Source organism: Protopterus annectens, chromosome 13.part0 (assembly GCF_019279795.1).
Source record: "Protopterus annectens isolate FY-2018-M chromosome 13.part0, PAN1.0, whole genome shotgun sequence".
NCBI classification, from domain to species: Eukaryota; Metazoa; Chordata; order Ceratodontiformes; family Protopteridae; genus Protopterus; species Protopterus annectens.
In genome coordinates this window covers 411,089,010-411,102,961 of record NC_056747.1, presented here as the reverse complement: position 1 = coordinate 411,102,961, position 13,952 = coordinate 411,089,010, and the positions used below count along the sequence as shown (strand labels likewise).

General features: G+C 41.3%; 1 protein-coding gene across 2 annotated transcripts in view; it reads right to left on the bottom strand.

Moving 5' to 3' along the window:
- The window catches only part of NUP88 (nucleoporin 88), a 537,460-nt gene that overhangs the window by 71,835 nt on the left and 451,673 nt on the right, over window positions 1-13,952 (bottom strand). For both annotated transcript variants that reach the window (XM_044054045.1, XM_044054046.1), the window contains 2 exons: window positions 9,802-9,892; window positions 8,293-8,397 (listed from right to left, as the gene is read on the bottom strand). In XM_044054045.1, coding sequence (XP_043909980.1) covers window positions 8,293-8,397; window positions 9,802-9,892 — 196 coding nt within the window. The remainder of the gene's footprint in view (window positions 1-8,292; window positions 8,398-9,801; window positions 9,893-13,952) is intronic.

Here is a 13,952-nt window from a genome sequence, read left to right as displayed (position 1 = left end):
TGTCAGAAAGTCCTTCTATGTGGCACACCTCATTACTAAGGGTTTTACATCCAGGAAGAAAGAAGTCATTGTCTCTCTACTCTTCCCTCATTAGGCCAATCATCGAGTACAATGCCCAATTTGGCATGTACCTCACTAGACACTTGCAACAACTGGAGAGGCTGCAAAAGTACCTCACAAAGAGGATCCTAGGCCTTAAACACTTGTCCTATATGTACAGACTCAAAAAACTCCAACTATTCTCTGTCTCATATCGCCTACTTAGAGGCTATCTCCGCTTGACTTACAAAGCCATGTCTGACCCAGCTCTGTTAAAAATGCTACATCTAAAATAATCCCAGTCCCTCTGCACCATATGCTCCAGAGACCTCAGCCTCATTACCACAATCAACAGAACATGCTGGAGGGACAGGTTCATAACCCAGAGACTCCCCATGCTATGGAATAGACTTCCCATACATGTCAAGCAGAGCACCTCACTGGCCCTCTTCAAGAGAAATCTTGATGAGTGGATGGGAAGTAGAAAATTCACCCCGGGGTTCACTCCAGTGGCTGTACTCAGAGGCACTGGGAACTAAGGTCCAGGGCCATTAGCCTAGTACACACCTATGAACCTAATCAATCAGAGAAGGTTAGAAAGGATTATAGAGAGAGACTGGATAAGCAATTCAGAAAAACAATGGGAGGATATATATGTGGCTCTCAAATATGCAACAAAGTCTAGATGATTTAAGATCTTTGCTTGAAAGCGTTTGCATAGGTACTTTCATACACCAAGCAGACTTCAAAGAATTCTTCCTGAGGTAGACTGCAAATGTTGCACGTGTGATGGAGAAGAAAAAGGCAACTGGGAACATATTTTCTAGTAGGGTAATGAGTTGACAGACTTTAAAAATTCCCTGCAGACTACTCTGTCAGAAATAATGGGTGAGCAACTTGGTGTAACTAAGGAAATTATTTATTTGAACTGTGATACAGAATCAGCTTTAGTGGCAGTTTTCCCAAAAGGCAATATAATGCGATTCTTGGCAATGAGTTTTAGTCTGTGACTAGTACCAGTCATCTGTCTGTGTTAAGCCCTCTTGTAAGATGATTGCCCGACAGTTTAAGTTGCCTTAGACCACCAGGTGATATAAAGCTAACAAATGAAGGTATATGCAGATTTATTTTCCATTTTGTCTAGGTGTATCTTGGATTTAGTTTGGTCTAAGTGCTCAGAATATACTGTTTGTAGCTTGACTACTTGCAGAAGAACTAAGTCAAGGCATAATCAATTCTGAAAAGCTGAAAGCAATTTAGTGTAGCTACACATACTATGTGGGAAAAAAAATGGCTGGAACAGCAATTACTAGAGCAATAATGAGTCTATGCTAAACTAGTAGTAATGGACTAATACTAAGGCTACTAATAATGGCCCAGAGCATGTTAATTTAACCTACAGCAATACAGAAGCAATGAAATGGCTGAGTACTAATGGATATCATCCTCTTTTACTCACATCCAGCTTTCAACGATTCTGAAAAGCTCAGCGAGTAGGGTAGCCAAGGGCCAAACACCATATGAGGTTGCCAACTACTCTTACTAGTGAAAAGTCCTGGACCAGGTAATGTGCAGCTTTACCTAAAGTAGCACTGCACAGAATGTTGGGGCATGCAAACCAGAGCAATATATAATAAGCCAGAAAACTGAAAAAAGCCAAACAGAATACAATTTGCTACCAGACTAGTGGTAACAAGAATGTCTGGAAGAGCAGAGAAATACAGACTCTCACAAGATGATCACTGGCAAAACTCCAAAGTGGCCCCCCCCCAACATTGTCAAACTAAGTTGTGCCCAATTAGCAATGCATAATGAAATCAAGAAAAGAAAAGTACAGTTATGTACACTTACCATAAATGTAGATGTTCGAGTGTATTCACTGTTGCAGTCATCACATTTGGATTATCTGCCTGCAGGTAGCCCTCAGCCGGCCTGAAAACTAGAGTCTTGAATTCCTGTGTCAGATGCTGTCTTCTTCCGAGAAGTCAGGTCATCAGGGGTATAAAAACATGCAGCCGACACTATTACATCAGTTTTTCTTGCCCCAGATGTCAGGTGCCCCCACAATGGAAAGTAATTATATGTTATGGTACACCTTCATCAAAAAGCAAATACACCAGAAAACTTAAATACACCAAACAAGAAGGAAAGGAAGAGCCAAGAGAAGTCAGGGGGCTGGAGGGAGGGTAACCAGTACTGCAACAGTGAATACACTTGAACATCTACATTTATGGTAAATGTACACAACTGTACCATGTTCTTCTTGTTTCACTGTTGCAGTCATCACATTTGAGTTGATTCCCAAAGCTAAGGAAGGGAGGAGGAAGTTAGAGAACATTAGGACCAGCTATTAAGCCTTGCAAGACTGCAGTGGCAAAATCAGCTCTGGATTTAGAAAAAATAGGCACGTGATAATGCTTGGTGAAGGTATGTACAGAGCCTTCAGGTAACAGCATCTAGGATGTCCCTGGTAGGGACTCCTCTGAGAAAGGCTGCAGAGGTAGATGCAGCCCTGGTGGAATGTGATCTTATCCCCACTGTGGGGTAGGTTTTCCATGGAACTTGTAGCAGAAATGAATGCAATGGGCTATCCATTTAGAAATGGTTTGCTTTGAAATGGCCTTCCCCTCTGCCCCTACAGCAAAGCCAACTAGCAGCTGTTCAGATTTTCTGAGAGACTTAGTCCTGTCCAAAAAAAATCTAAGTTATCTGTGCACGTCCGGAAAGTGCAGTATTCATTCTCCTTTGTTTTGTGGATTAGGGAAAAAAGTAGGCAAATGAATGGACTGATTTAGGGCCACACTAGACACCACCTTGGGCATAAAGAAGGATTGGTCCTGAGGGAAACCCTGTCTGCATGGAAGATAATGAAGGGTTCCACTGCCATGAGGGCCTGTAATTCAGACACTTTCTTGCTGAAGTGATGGCTAGAAGGAAGGCTGTTTTCCAAGAAAGGAATTTCAACTCTGCTGTTGCAGCTGGCTCAAAGGGAGGGAGAGTGAGCTTTTCCAATACAAAGTTAAGGTCCCAGGCTGGAGTAGCGGTTCTCCTGGGGGGGGGGGGGGGTCTTACATTTTTGGGCCCTCTAAGGAATTGCTTTAGCAGGGGATGAGAGAAGAGGGGTGGCTCAGTATTATAATGTGCTGAAATGGCAGGGGCATGAATTTTAATTGATTAGAAAGATTGTCCCTTGTGAAGCACTTCTGTTAAGTACTGAAGAATATGAGGTAAGCTGGGCACCGTTGTGCTCATCCCCGGAGTCTGGCTCCAGGAACAGTATCTTTTCCACTTTTTAGCACAGGATTTTCTGGTACCAGGCCTCCTTGCTTCCAAAATGACATCTAGCAACTGCATACTGAGGGATGCTATTGGAGAACTCAAGGAATTAGCCAGGCTGCAAGGTTCAGGGTTTGAAGCTGAGGGTGCAGAATCTGGCCCACCTGCTGAGACAGCGAGAAAGGGGTCTGAGGCAGGTGTCATGTTTCCAGCAGTGTCACACTGTGCAAGAGGGGGTACCAGTGCTGGCGTGGCCAGTCTGGTGCAATCAGTATTGTCCTTGGCTTGTCCTGTTTGATCTTTTGCAGAACCTTTGAGAGGAGAGGCTGAGGGGGAAAGACATAAACCGAGAGGTTTTCCCAGGTAAAGGACAGGGCATCATCCTTGTGCAGAATTTCTTCAATTGGTAGTTCTGAGGGGAGGCAAACAGGTCTACCTCTGGAGTCCCCCATTTGTTCCTCAAGAGGCTGAACATTTTTGGTTCCAGTTTCCATTCGTGTGGGTCCATGAGATTTCTGCTTAGGTCATCTGCCAGTGAATTTAGCTTGCCTGTCAAGAACTGAGCTTGTAGGTGCACTTGGTAGCTCAAGGCTGTGTTCCATAGAGGCATGGCTAGTCTGCAGAGAGGGTACGAGTGGATTCCCCCCTGCTTGTTTATGTACCACGTAACTGTGGTGTTGTCTGTCTTTACCAATAGCTGTCCTGGAAGAATGCAGTCTTTGAAGGCTGCCAGGGAATTCTAAACAGCTAACATTTCTTTTTGGTTGATATGCAGGTGCATGTGTCTCGGGTTCCATTTGCTCTGAATGCACTGCCCTGCCAATTGAGCCCCCCATGCATAGTCTGATGCATCTGTTGTTAGTGTTTGGTGGCGGGGGTAGAGTGAAAGGGAGCCCACTGTTGTGGTAGCAGGCCTCTGCCCTCCAAAGGAACTGTCTTTATACAGGGAATGATAGGACTCATCGATTCCAGGTCCTGAGAATGTTGAAACCATAGGCTTTTTAGATACCATTGTAGTTTCCTCATATGCAGTCTTGCATACGGAATTAGTAGAATGCAAGAGGCCATGAACCCCAGGACTTGCAGAATTTTCCTTGCAGATAGCTGGGTCTTTGTGGCCAATAGTTTGAAGTAGGTTGTCAAATAAACTTATTTCTCTGGAGTGAGGAAAACCATCTGGGAAGCTGTGTTCAAGCTTGCTCCCAGGAATACAATCTGTTGGCAGGGTACTAGGTGAGATTTCCTTTTATTTATGGTGTACCCCAGTGAGGTTAGAAGTTTCTTTACGAATGCCAGATGTTTTAATAGCAAGTCCTGGCTTTCTGCCTGAATCAGACAACTGTCCAAGTATGGGTATATGTGAATATTTCTCTGCCTGCAAAATGTAATGGCTGGAGCTAGACACTTTGTGAATACCCTGGGCACAGTAGATAAGCCAAAGGGAAGTGCAGAGAACTAATGGTGCATGGAGCCTGCCCTGAAGCGTAGGTATTTCCTGCAAGATTCCCTTATTGGAATGTGCAGGTAAGCTTTCCTTTAAGTCTAAGGTTGCCAACCAGGCATCTTTGCCTAGCATAGGAAGCAGCTGTTGGAAGTGATAGCATTTTGAATTTTGGGATTACCAGAATGGTGTTCAGAATAGGGAGGTCCTGGATAGGACGCCATGAGCGGTCTTTTCTGGGTACCAGGAAAAGTCTTGAATAAAACCTTGTCCCCTTTGTTCTGTTGGGACAGGTTGAATAGCCCTGATACTTACAAGAGAGAGAACCTACTGTTGGGCCTCCGCTCACTGATTTGGGGGTAGGTCTGGCCAACCATTTGGGATTGAGTAGGGTGTGGAAGTGGAATCTGTATCCTTGGGAAACTATATTCAAAACCCATTTGTCCTGGGTAATGAGTTCCCAGTTCTTTGCATGCAGGGCGAGCTTTCCTCCTAAGGGAGCAGGCAGTTGAGCAGGGCTTGTAAGGGTTAAGGTTAAGTCATTGTGCCATTTTTCCGTAGGGGGGGTGGCTTACTACTCCCTGCTTTGCAAGTGGGAGCCCCCCACTGCTTAGGCTTGTGCCTAGCCTGAGACTTTAACCTAGGTGATCTGCTGTTCCTGTGTTTGGACTAAGAAGGCCTGGAAGAGACTGGAAACGACCAATTATTTGAAGGCCAATGCCTACTAAATCTGGGAGGGTGTTACTTGTAGGAAATCTTTAACAGTTTGCATAGATTTAGCTTTTTCCTCCATCCTTTTGAGGACTTCTTCTGCTTTGTTGCCAAACAGGCGGTCTTGGTTTAAGGGAGCATCCAGTAATTTAGATTTAACATGATCTGGCAAGTTTTGCTCCTTAAGCCAAGCATGTCTTCTAAGAACAGACCCAGTGACAGCACCCCTGCAAGATGCTTCTAAAGAGTCAAAACCACATTGCAAAGTATGTTTACCAACTTGTTCTGCAGAATGTATTACATCCTGTAATTCTTTATGTTCTGCACAGTCAGGAATCAACATCATGTTCTGTTTAAGTAGTCCCATAATATGCTGCTGGTACTTTAACATATGAAATTTAAAGCCTTAATGGCCAAAGTAGCAGAAGTGTATACCTTCTTACCCCATCTGTCCAAGGCTCTAGAATCTCTATCAGAATGGGTAGGATTTTTGGCAGCAGTAGCCTTAATGCCTTTTGGTCCTTGGGAAATGGTCTCTGGATCCGCAATAGGATTCTTGAAGAGGAACTTGTGAGAGTCAGGTACTCTGTAATGCCTGCCAGGTTTTCTGGGAGCTGAAGGCAAAGTGTCTGGGGAAAGGCTAGATTCCAAGAAAGCATCATCTACAATGTCCACAATAGGAGGGATAGCTAAAGACCTGTGTTGAGGAAGGAGTAAGAATTCCCTAAGCCTCTTTTTGGAGTCAGAGTAATCCTGGCTTTCCCACTGGAAAAGCTCCCTAAGTGTGTGCAAGATTTTACCAAAAGAAAAATCTTCTGGAGGGGAAGCAGGGGGAATGGAATCCTCTGCATCAGAATCCTCATAGGTAGATAAGGGCAAATCCTGGTAATCAGAAGGAACAGAAATATCAGATTCCTGATCAGAAAAATCAGAAGGAAAATCAGTTCTAGATCTCTTAGAGGGTGAAGGCTGGCTTCCCCTAGTTAAGGTAATAAGGTCTTCAGCCATTCTAAGCATTTGTTTTTTAGGCATATGGGCCTGAGCATAAGGTTTGGACGTCGATTTTCTAGGCATGGTGTGAGTTTTAGGCCTGAATGAAGAAGATGGCGTCTGTTTAAAATGCAAGTCTGCAGGCCTGAATACACCCCCAGAAGCCGGTGCCTGCACAGCGGCTTCGGACCCATCCAAGGCAGGTTCCATAGTCAAAGAAGCATCTTGTGGCATACCAGACTCCGAATGGGTCTCAGTAGAGGCCTGCAAATCTGACGTAGCGGGTATCAAGAGCTGCGAAAGCGCCTCACTGAGTACCGGCGGACTGGTGACTAGATTAACGGAAGGGTCGTCAGCAGTTTTGGACCTATGTGGTCTGTCTCTGTCTTTATCTTTATGTTTTTTTGGAAGATCGGTAGTTGGATGGCTTAACGAAGACATTTTGGAGTACTGATATAGAGTACCAAAATAATTTGCTGCAAAGATAGTCCAACGATGAAAAGTTCGGGGGGTTGAACAAGGCACAAAACCGACAGTGAGGGACATCGTGGTCTGGACCTAAGCAAGGTATGCAGTATGAATGAAAATCTTTATGAGGTATTTGCTTTCCACAGGTAAGACAATTGTTAACTTTTACTGACATCGGTTGGAGCAAGAAAAATTATCCCAATGGGGTACTTATCTTTTTTTGAAGACTTCGGTTCTGAAACTCGAAAATGAAAATTTCAAGAGTCGGTCTACTGACACTTGTGTACTGCTTCGGGCACCGCACATCAAGACTGATGTAATGGTGTCGGCTGCATGTTTTATACCCCTGACGACCTGACGACATGGAAGAAGAGACATCTGATGTAGGAATCCAAGACTCTGGTATTCAGGCCGGCTGAGGGTTACCAGCAGGCAGATAACCCAAATGTGATGATTGCAACAGTGAAACATGAAGAACATCTATTAGATATTAAAAAACAATTTAAAACACATTTCCCTGATGTTAGAACAGACTGAATAAAGGAGTCGACTCCATTAAAAATTAATCAAATACAGTTCCAAGAAGAGCTTGGATACCCAGCTTTGAGCATTTCAGTCAAAAGGAGAGCAACAGCTCACAAGCTGTGCAATATATGTTAGTTTGTCTTTTCAGCTTTTCCCGGTTAGGGGTCGCCACAGCGGAACTCTGATCCGCTAATGATTGGCAGTAGATTTTTATGGTGCTGAGTTGCCAGCCCGATGCCCAACCTTCAGCGAAGGCATGCCCATTCACGCATATCTTCCGGAGGCCACTCGACCGCGGGGAGGACATGCAGACTCCACACAGAAGGCACTCCAGCAGAGAATCAAAAAGGAGAACCTCTTGCAGTGAGGCAACAACGCTACCGCTGTAGCACCGTGGCTATAAGCTGTGCAATATATAATAAACCATAAAACTGAAACAGCCAATCACATATGGTAATATTGCGTACTGTTTTTTTTTAATGTAAAAATTGTCAGTGAAAATTCATACAATGTTAACCTCATATGTACAACTTTCCTGTGAGATACTACTTGTGCTCCAAGCTATATTTCTGCTGGATCAATACTGTTATAACAAAGCAAAGCTATCATTTTTCAAAAAGTATTCCATGGAAGGGACAGCTTCTAGTTCATCTTCAAATTTTGCTCACTCCCCTATACAATAACCACAACTGGTCGACATATGCTTCTGATGATGTGATGTAAAGCAGAGTTACAGTTCTCCTGTGTCATATAGGAAGGTATGACAACTACCAACTACTATTTAATTTTGGTCATTTAGAATACTGTTACTATTACTTTACATTAATGCATAGATTACTTACAGGATAGGCCTTGGGATGCACTCATAGGTACTAGTCACACAGACAAGTGTTGCTCCAAGGCTTAGATCTGGTACAATTAAGAAGCCTTTGATAGGTGAAGACTGTCTGCAAAAAACAAACAAAGAAGATCATTCCTGCATGACACAACCTGTGCACACACACACACGTGTGTGTGTGTGTGTGTGTGTGTGTGTGTGTGTGTGTGTGTGAACAGAAGAAAAAATTATATGACAAGCACACGTTTCTACACACTCAAAAGTGTAACTTACAGCCTCAATCTACATACAAATGAAGAGAAAACCTAGTACAATGCAGGAATGCTATGGGGCAGATTTCATTAGCATAAATGCTACCCCATGGGTTTAGACTGCAACTGATTCCCAAAACAGAGCTCTGCAAGTCTTTAACAAGCATGGGGTACTGAAGACTGGAGAAGTCCCACATCCTATTCCAAAACAAGAAATGGGCTTACTATCCTGCAACACGAAACGTTTTACAATGATAATGCAAAAACACTAAGTAACAAAATAACCCAGTGAAGTTAATGGGATGCTATTGTGCAGCAACTGCTCCACCTGTAAGTGAGAAATGTTACTACTGTAGGATAAGCCCAACTTCTTTCAGTATCACTTCTCACATACATATGGAGATGGATGAGGGAAACAAGTAATGGTAACCTAGGACTATGTGCAAGCAAGACAGATGTTCATCAGTGAATTTTACATTTCAGCTTCAGGGACAATTGAAATATGTATACTCTACACAGTCGTTGGGCTGTGCTTCATTAGTGCAGCATAACACCATGCACTCTTCATATAAGACCTGAGAAATGCCTGTATGACTGTTTTAACCTGTCATACAAGTATTCGCCCATCAGACATACAAGTAGTACTGTGTTACAGACCAGCTTCTCAGACTTGCAGCTCTTTCTGTATGTCAGTACTGGTAAAATAAATGCAACATCAATGATGACTGTACAGTTGGAGCTGTGGTGCCGGACTGCTTTACAAGAACTTAGCAGTTAAAAGGTGGGTTCAAAAATTGCCAGATTATGCGAGGAAAAAGCAACGAGGTTCACTATTACACCATGTTAGTGAATCTTACTGTTTCTTCTGTAGTAGGCAATCCTCATAGCTGAGGCATTGGTGTAGTGCTGGTTATTGTAAAAAGTACTCAGTCTCCCATACAATGTCATACCATTTGGGCAAAGTTAAAATTTACTATTAAGGCAGCATTCTAGAAGGATCTTGGCCCTCTACCATACTACATGTATGTTTTGAAATCAGGGATTACATTTTATTCTGAAAACAGCAGCTTTACCTTATCCACTAGCCCCTCAATTTCACTTCATAAAGTGCTACAACATAAGAGAGAGTGTCACTGAAGCTACGAGGCCAGCTGCTTTTCTTTCTTCTATAAGCAGGACTGCCTCCTCAACAAATACAGTCATCAAGGAATAAACAATGTACATAGCACACACTACTCATCTTCAGCTCATTGTTTTCTTACCTGCATGGCAGTGGTTTGGTGCACAAGATGTGTTCCACAATGCATTTCTGCTCTGCTGCTAGCTCTTGCAGGCTATCCTTGTCCTCATCACCTACAAACAAAAGCAAATTAAGTGAAAATGACCAAATATAATTTTATGTTACAATTTGTGTGATCAGCAAAGAACAGCACTCTGCAACTTAAACAGTACGGATCCTTTCACTCCCATGTCAGACAAATGATGGCTAACAAGAAACATTCCAAGAAAAGTACTTCTTTAATTCAAAGAAAGCCTGTATCACAACTTGTAAATAGTTGCCTAAAGAAAGTCAGATAAGGAATGAGGTACATAAGTGTTGGTATTTACAAAAGTGGGATGTACAACAAATCTTCTCAGTGGTCATTACCCATATTCCAAGGCCAGTAATAATTTGATACTGACATTCAGCAGAGAGAAAAAAAGATCTCACGGTGCTGCCATATAAAAAGCTGACACACACAAAAAAATGCAGATACAAAGTGTCACGTAAAATGTGTTGCTAACTGAAACTAGCCACTACTACAGTGAACTTGCAGACAAAACTGTAAGTATAGCTAGCTATTCAAGGTACTCCAGAGAACTCTGAAAAGAAGTCTATGTACCACTAAACCATAACAGCTGGGTTTACCAACTACGTATTCTATTTTTAAGCATCATTCTCTCAGCACTGGCTAGCCAACTTGCAAAAAAACAGCATAGATTTTTCAGCACACAATGTATCGACATAGCAGGTGGGAGGCTCCATTATATAAACTACATTTGTTCTTCACTTGAAACCAAAGGATTCCTCTTCCAATCTGCTAGTAGCAGTGTGCTGTAATGAGATGCCAGGAGTTTTTGTAGATTTGGGAATAAGTTTGTTTCTCAGCATTTATGGTTAATGTGTTTCTGGTTGTCTATACAGAATCTATTTTTAAATGTCTTAGCAAGTAAATGACAATTTCACAAAGACTGATGTACACCACAACTACAGAAGCTTCACTAGTCTGTACAATCTTCTTTTTACAGCTCTCTGTAGTGGCTAATAGAAATGAATAAAGCGGTTCACTCCCTCCCAAACTTTGCCATTAAAAAGTAAAGAAATAAGGGTTGCCACTGAGCAAACATTTGTCTAAAGCATCCCACAGTCAGCTGAATATAATATGACTGCTATTGCTAGCAAGAATGTTATCAACATAGGAAAATGCACTGCAAATAACTATTCCACGTAAAAATAACATTTTCAACAGGGAACTAAAAGAACGTTGGCAAAGACAGCATATATATCTTTACATGTCATCTCAAACAGAGAAGAATGTGCTTTTCTTTTTTTTCCATGTAACAACTCTGGTGGGAAGCACATCTAATTCATCGCGTGTTACTTCATCTACAATTTGACTAACATCTAGCTAAGACATTATCTTAAGCAAACAAGACATTTGCTTTGTTTTGAACAGTATGCTGCAGTAGTGGGCCTAACAGCTAGATCTGCAAACTGAAAATAACTATTCAGACACAGCTGTATCACCAAGTTACTCCACAATGGGTGAAAATTTTTTTGCTTAAATATATACAGGTTATGAGCAGCTCACTGATGATAACCAGCTTATTAAGAGCACATAAGCCGGTTATAATCAGAGATCGGATCATTACTCTCTGTAGTGCATGTAGCTTTACCGGATACATGTACTATTAGTTACAGGAAAAAAAAAAACAATTTTTTGCTGGCTTTCAAAGCCATAAAGCAATTGGCAAGTGCTGTCAGAAAGACAGTGTTAAGAGATTCCGTTAAGTTATACAAAGTCAGGGACACGTTACTGGCACAGACAACAGGCAGAAACATATCATTTTTTTATTTTATTCTGCCACTGTTGTTTGCTGATCACTACTGGCAGGATTAACTGCCTAGTACGAAAATACATCTTAACTGAAGCAGGAGGTACTTAACATTTGTTAAGATCGGACCTTGCACTATAGAAGCACATAACTGACGTCTTTTTTCTAGGTATCAAAGTGTAATCACCACACTTCATGAACTACAATTTTTTACTTAACTATAATCAAACAGCTTTGCCAAGACAGTGATAAAAGTAAATGAAATTTGTACTGGAAGAGGTATAAACACATGAACTGTGTTCTAAAACGAATTAAATACATAACAATACTGACAAATGTTTTGAATACTCAGAGCACTTCTTTCGGCTTTTCCCGGTTAGGGGTCACCACAGTGGATCACCTGTCCGCTCATGATTGGCAGTGGAGTTTTACAGTGTCGAGTTGCCAGCCAGGCGCCCAACCTTCCACAGAAGGCACACACATACATGCACTCACACCTAGGGCCAATTTAGAGTGTCCAATCCACCTACAGCATGTCTTTGGGATGTGGGAGGAAACAGGAGCACCTGGAGGAAACCCACGCGACCACAGGGAGGATATGCAGATTCCACACAGAAGGCACCCCAGCCAAGGATCGAACCAGGGAACCTCTTGCTGTGAGGCGACAATGCCAACCACTGCACCACTGTGGCTGCCCAAAATTCAACATCCTGCAAGTTATGCCTCACAGACAATATGAACATTTTTCTACCCTAAACAGTTGCAAAGCATACACAATTACTACTACAAGTCATACTTTGATGCTGCCATGATAAAATGCATGACTCATTTTAGGAAACAAAGAATTTATTGCCAATTAGTGACACAGAAATAAGAGTACTTGATACATAAGATATTGTGGACAATAGTTCCAAAGATGGTCACCATACTCAAAACAAAGTTAATGCTACTTTAAGCACCCTAGTTCAAGTGAAGTTCTTATGCACTGGAAAATTCTGGCATTCAGAAAAGATAAGCACTGCAGCTCTTTGTGTCAAATTTATATATCTCAATCTCTCAGTCATGTTTGATTTTGTCATTTGCTTATGCAATGGCTCTCAGCATGTTGACACTTATCTGCATTCATTATGCTGTCATTTGGATACCATACTATTTATCCTGTGGCGAGGTCATGCTACTTACACCTCTAAATCACCCCTTCCTGCATGCTGATGCTTACCATGCTACTTTGTGTAATGTTCTGTGTTAATTGTTTCTGAATACCACCAAAGAATTTTATAACGTTTATTAACTAAAACCTAAAAAATGTGGAAAAACACCTCTAGCGAGCTAATGTTTAAATGTTTTCCTTCTATCATTACAACCAACACATATATATGCTGACTTAAGTGAATTAAAGTGGACAAGTGTAACAGCAACAATAGACATAAAATTATTACAAAAAAAAAGAGCTTAATGTGGTACATCAATTTATAAAGACTAATATGCAGAAAGAGAAAACATCACAACATTATACTACATCAGTCACTACAGCCGTAATCCCATACTACACTGTGGTCGTTTTATCACATCAAATTAAATGTATAGTTTTGGGTATATTACATATTTAGCATATAGTATTTATTCATTGAACTTTGATATACATTATTAGTATTTATTCCTTGAGCTATGGCGTATAATATCAGCACTTATTTCTTAACCTATTCTGTATAGGTGAAATATATTTTAGTTAAGCTGCAGTCGTATCTGAAATAATATTTTCAGGGCAACAAACAACATTATTGCATAGCCTTTATCTTTTAATTATTCTTGTGCAGTGTGCAAGTACATTTTATTCACTATTGAAAGAAAAGCCTTACATTCTTATTATAATGTACAAGTTGGAAATAATGTGCTGTTGCACAATCTTACTTTTCCATGTTTAGAAGCACTTGGCAAACTGCATGTTGTACATACATTTTCTAAGAGCCAGACAGCACAAAAATAAAAAAGGTAAGCAGAGCAACAGACTGTGAATGTTACTTTAATCAATGCAGTCAAAACTAAAAGCACAAAATCATCTTTATTATGAACACACTTTCACAGGAGAGATGATTACTATACTAATGCACTGAAATGTCAGACAACCAAAATGTGACAAGAGCAATGATCTCACAATACCCAACTGACTATGAGCAATAGATACTACTATTTAATCTTGCACCTAAGTACAGTAACCAGCAGTGTCAGCTGCTATAAACGTATTCAAAAGCTTGCTTAAAATATCAAGCCTTTGTTCATGTAAACATACTAAAAGTGTCCACGTAACTGTCAATTT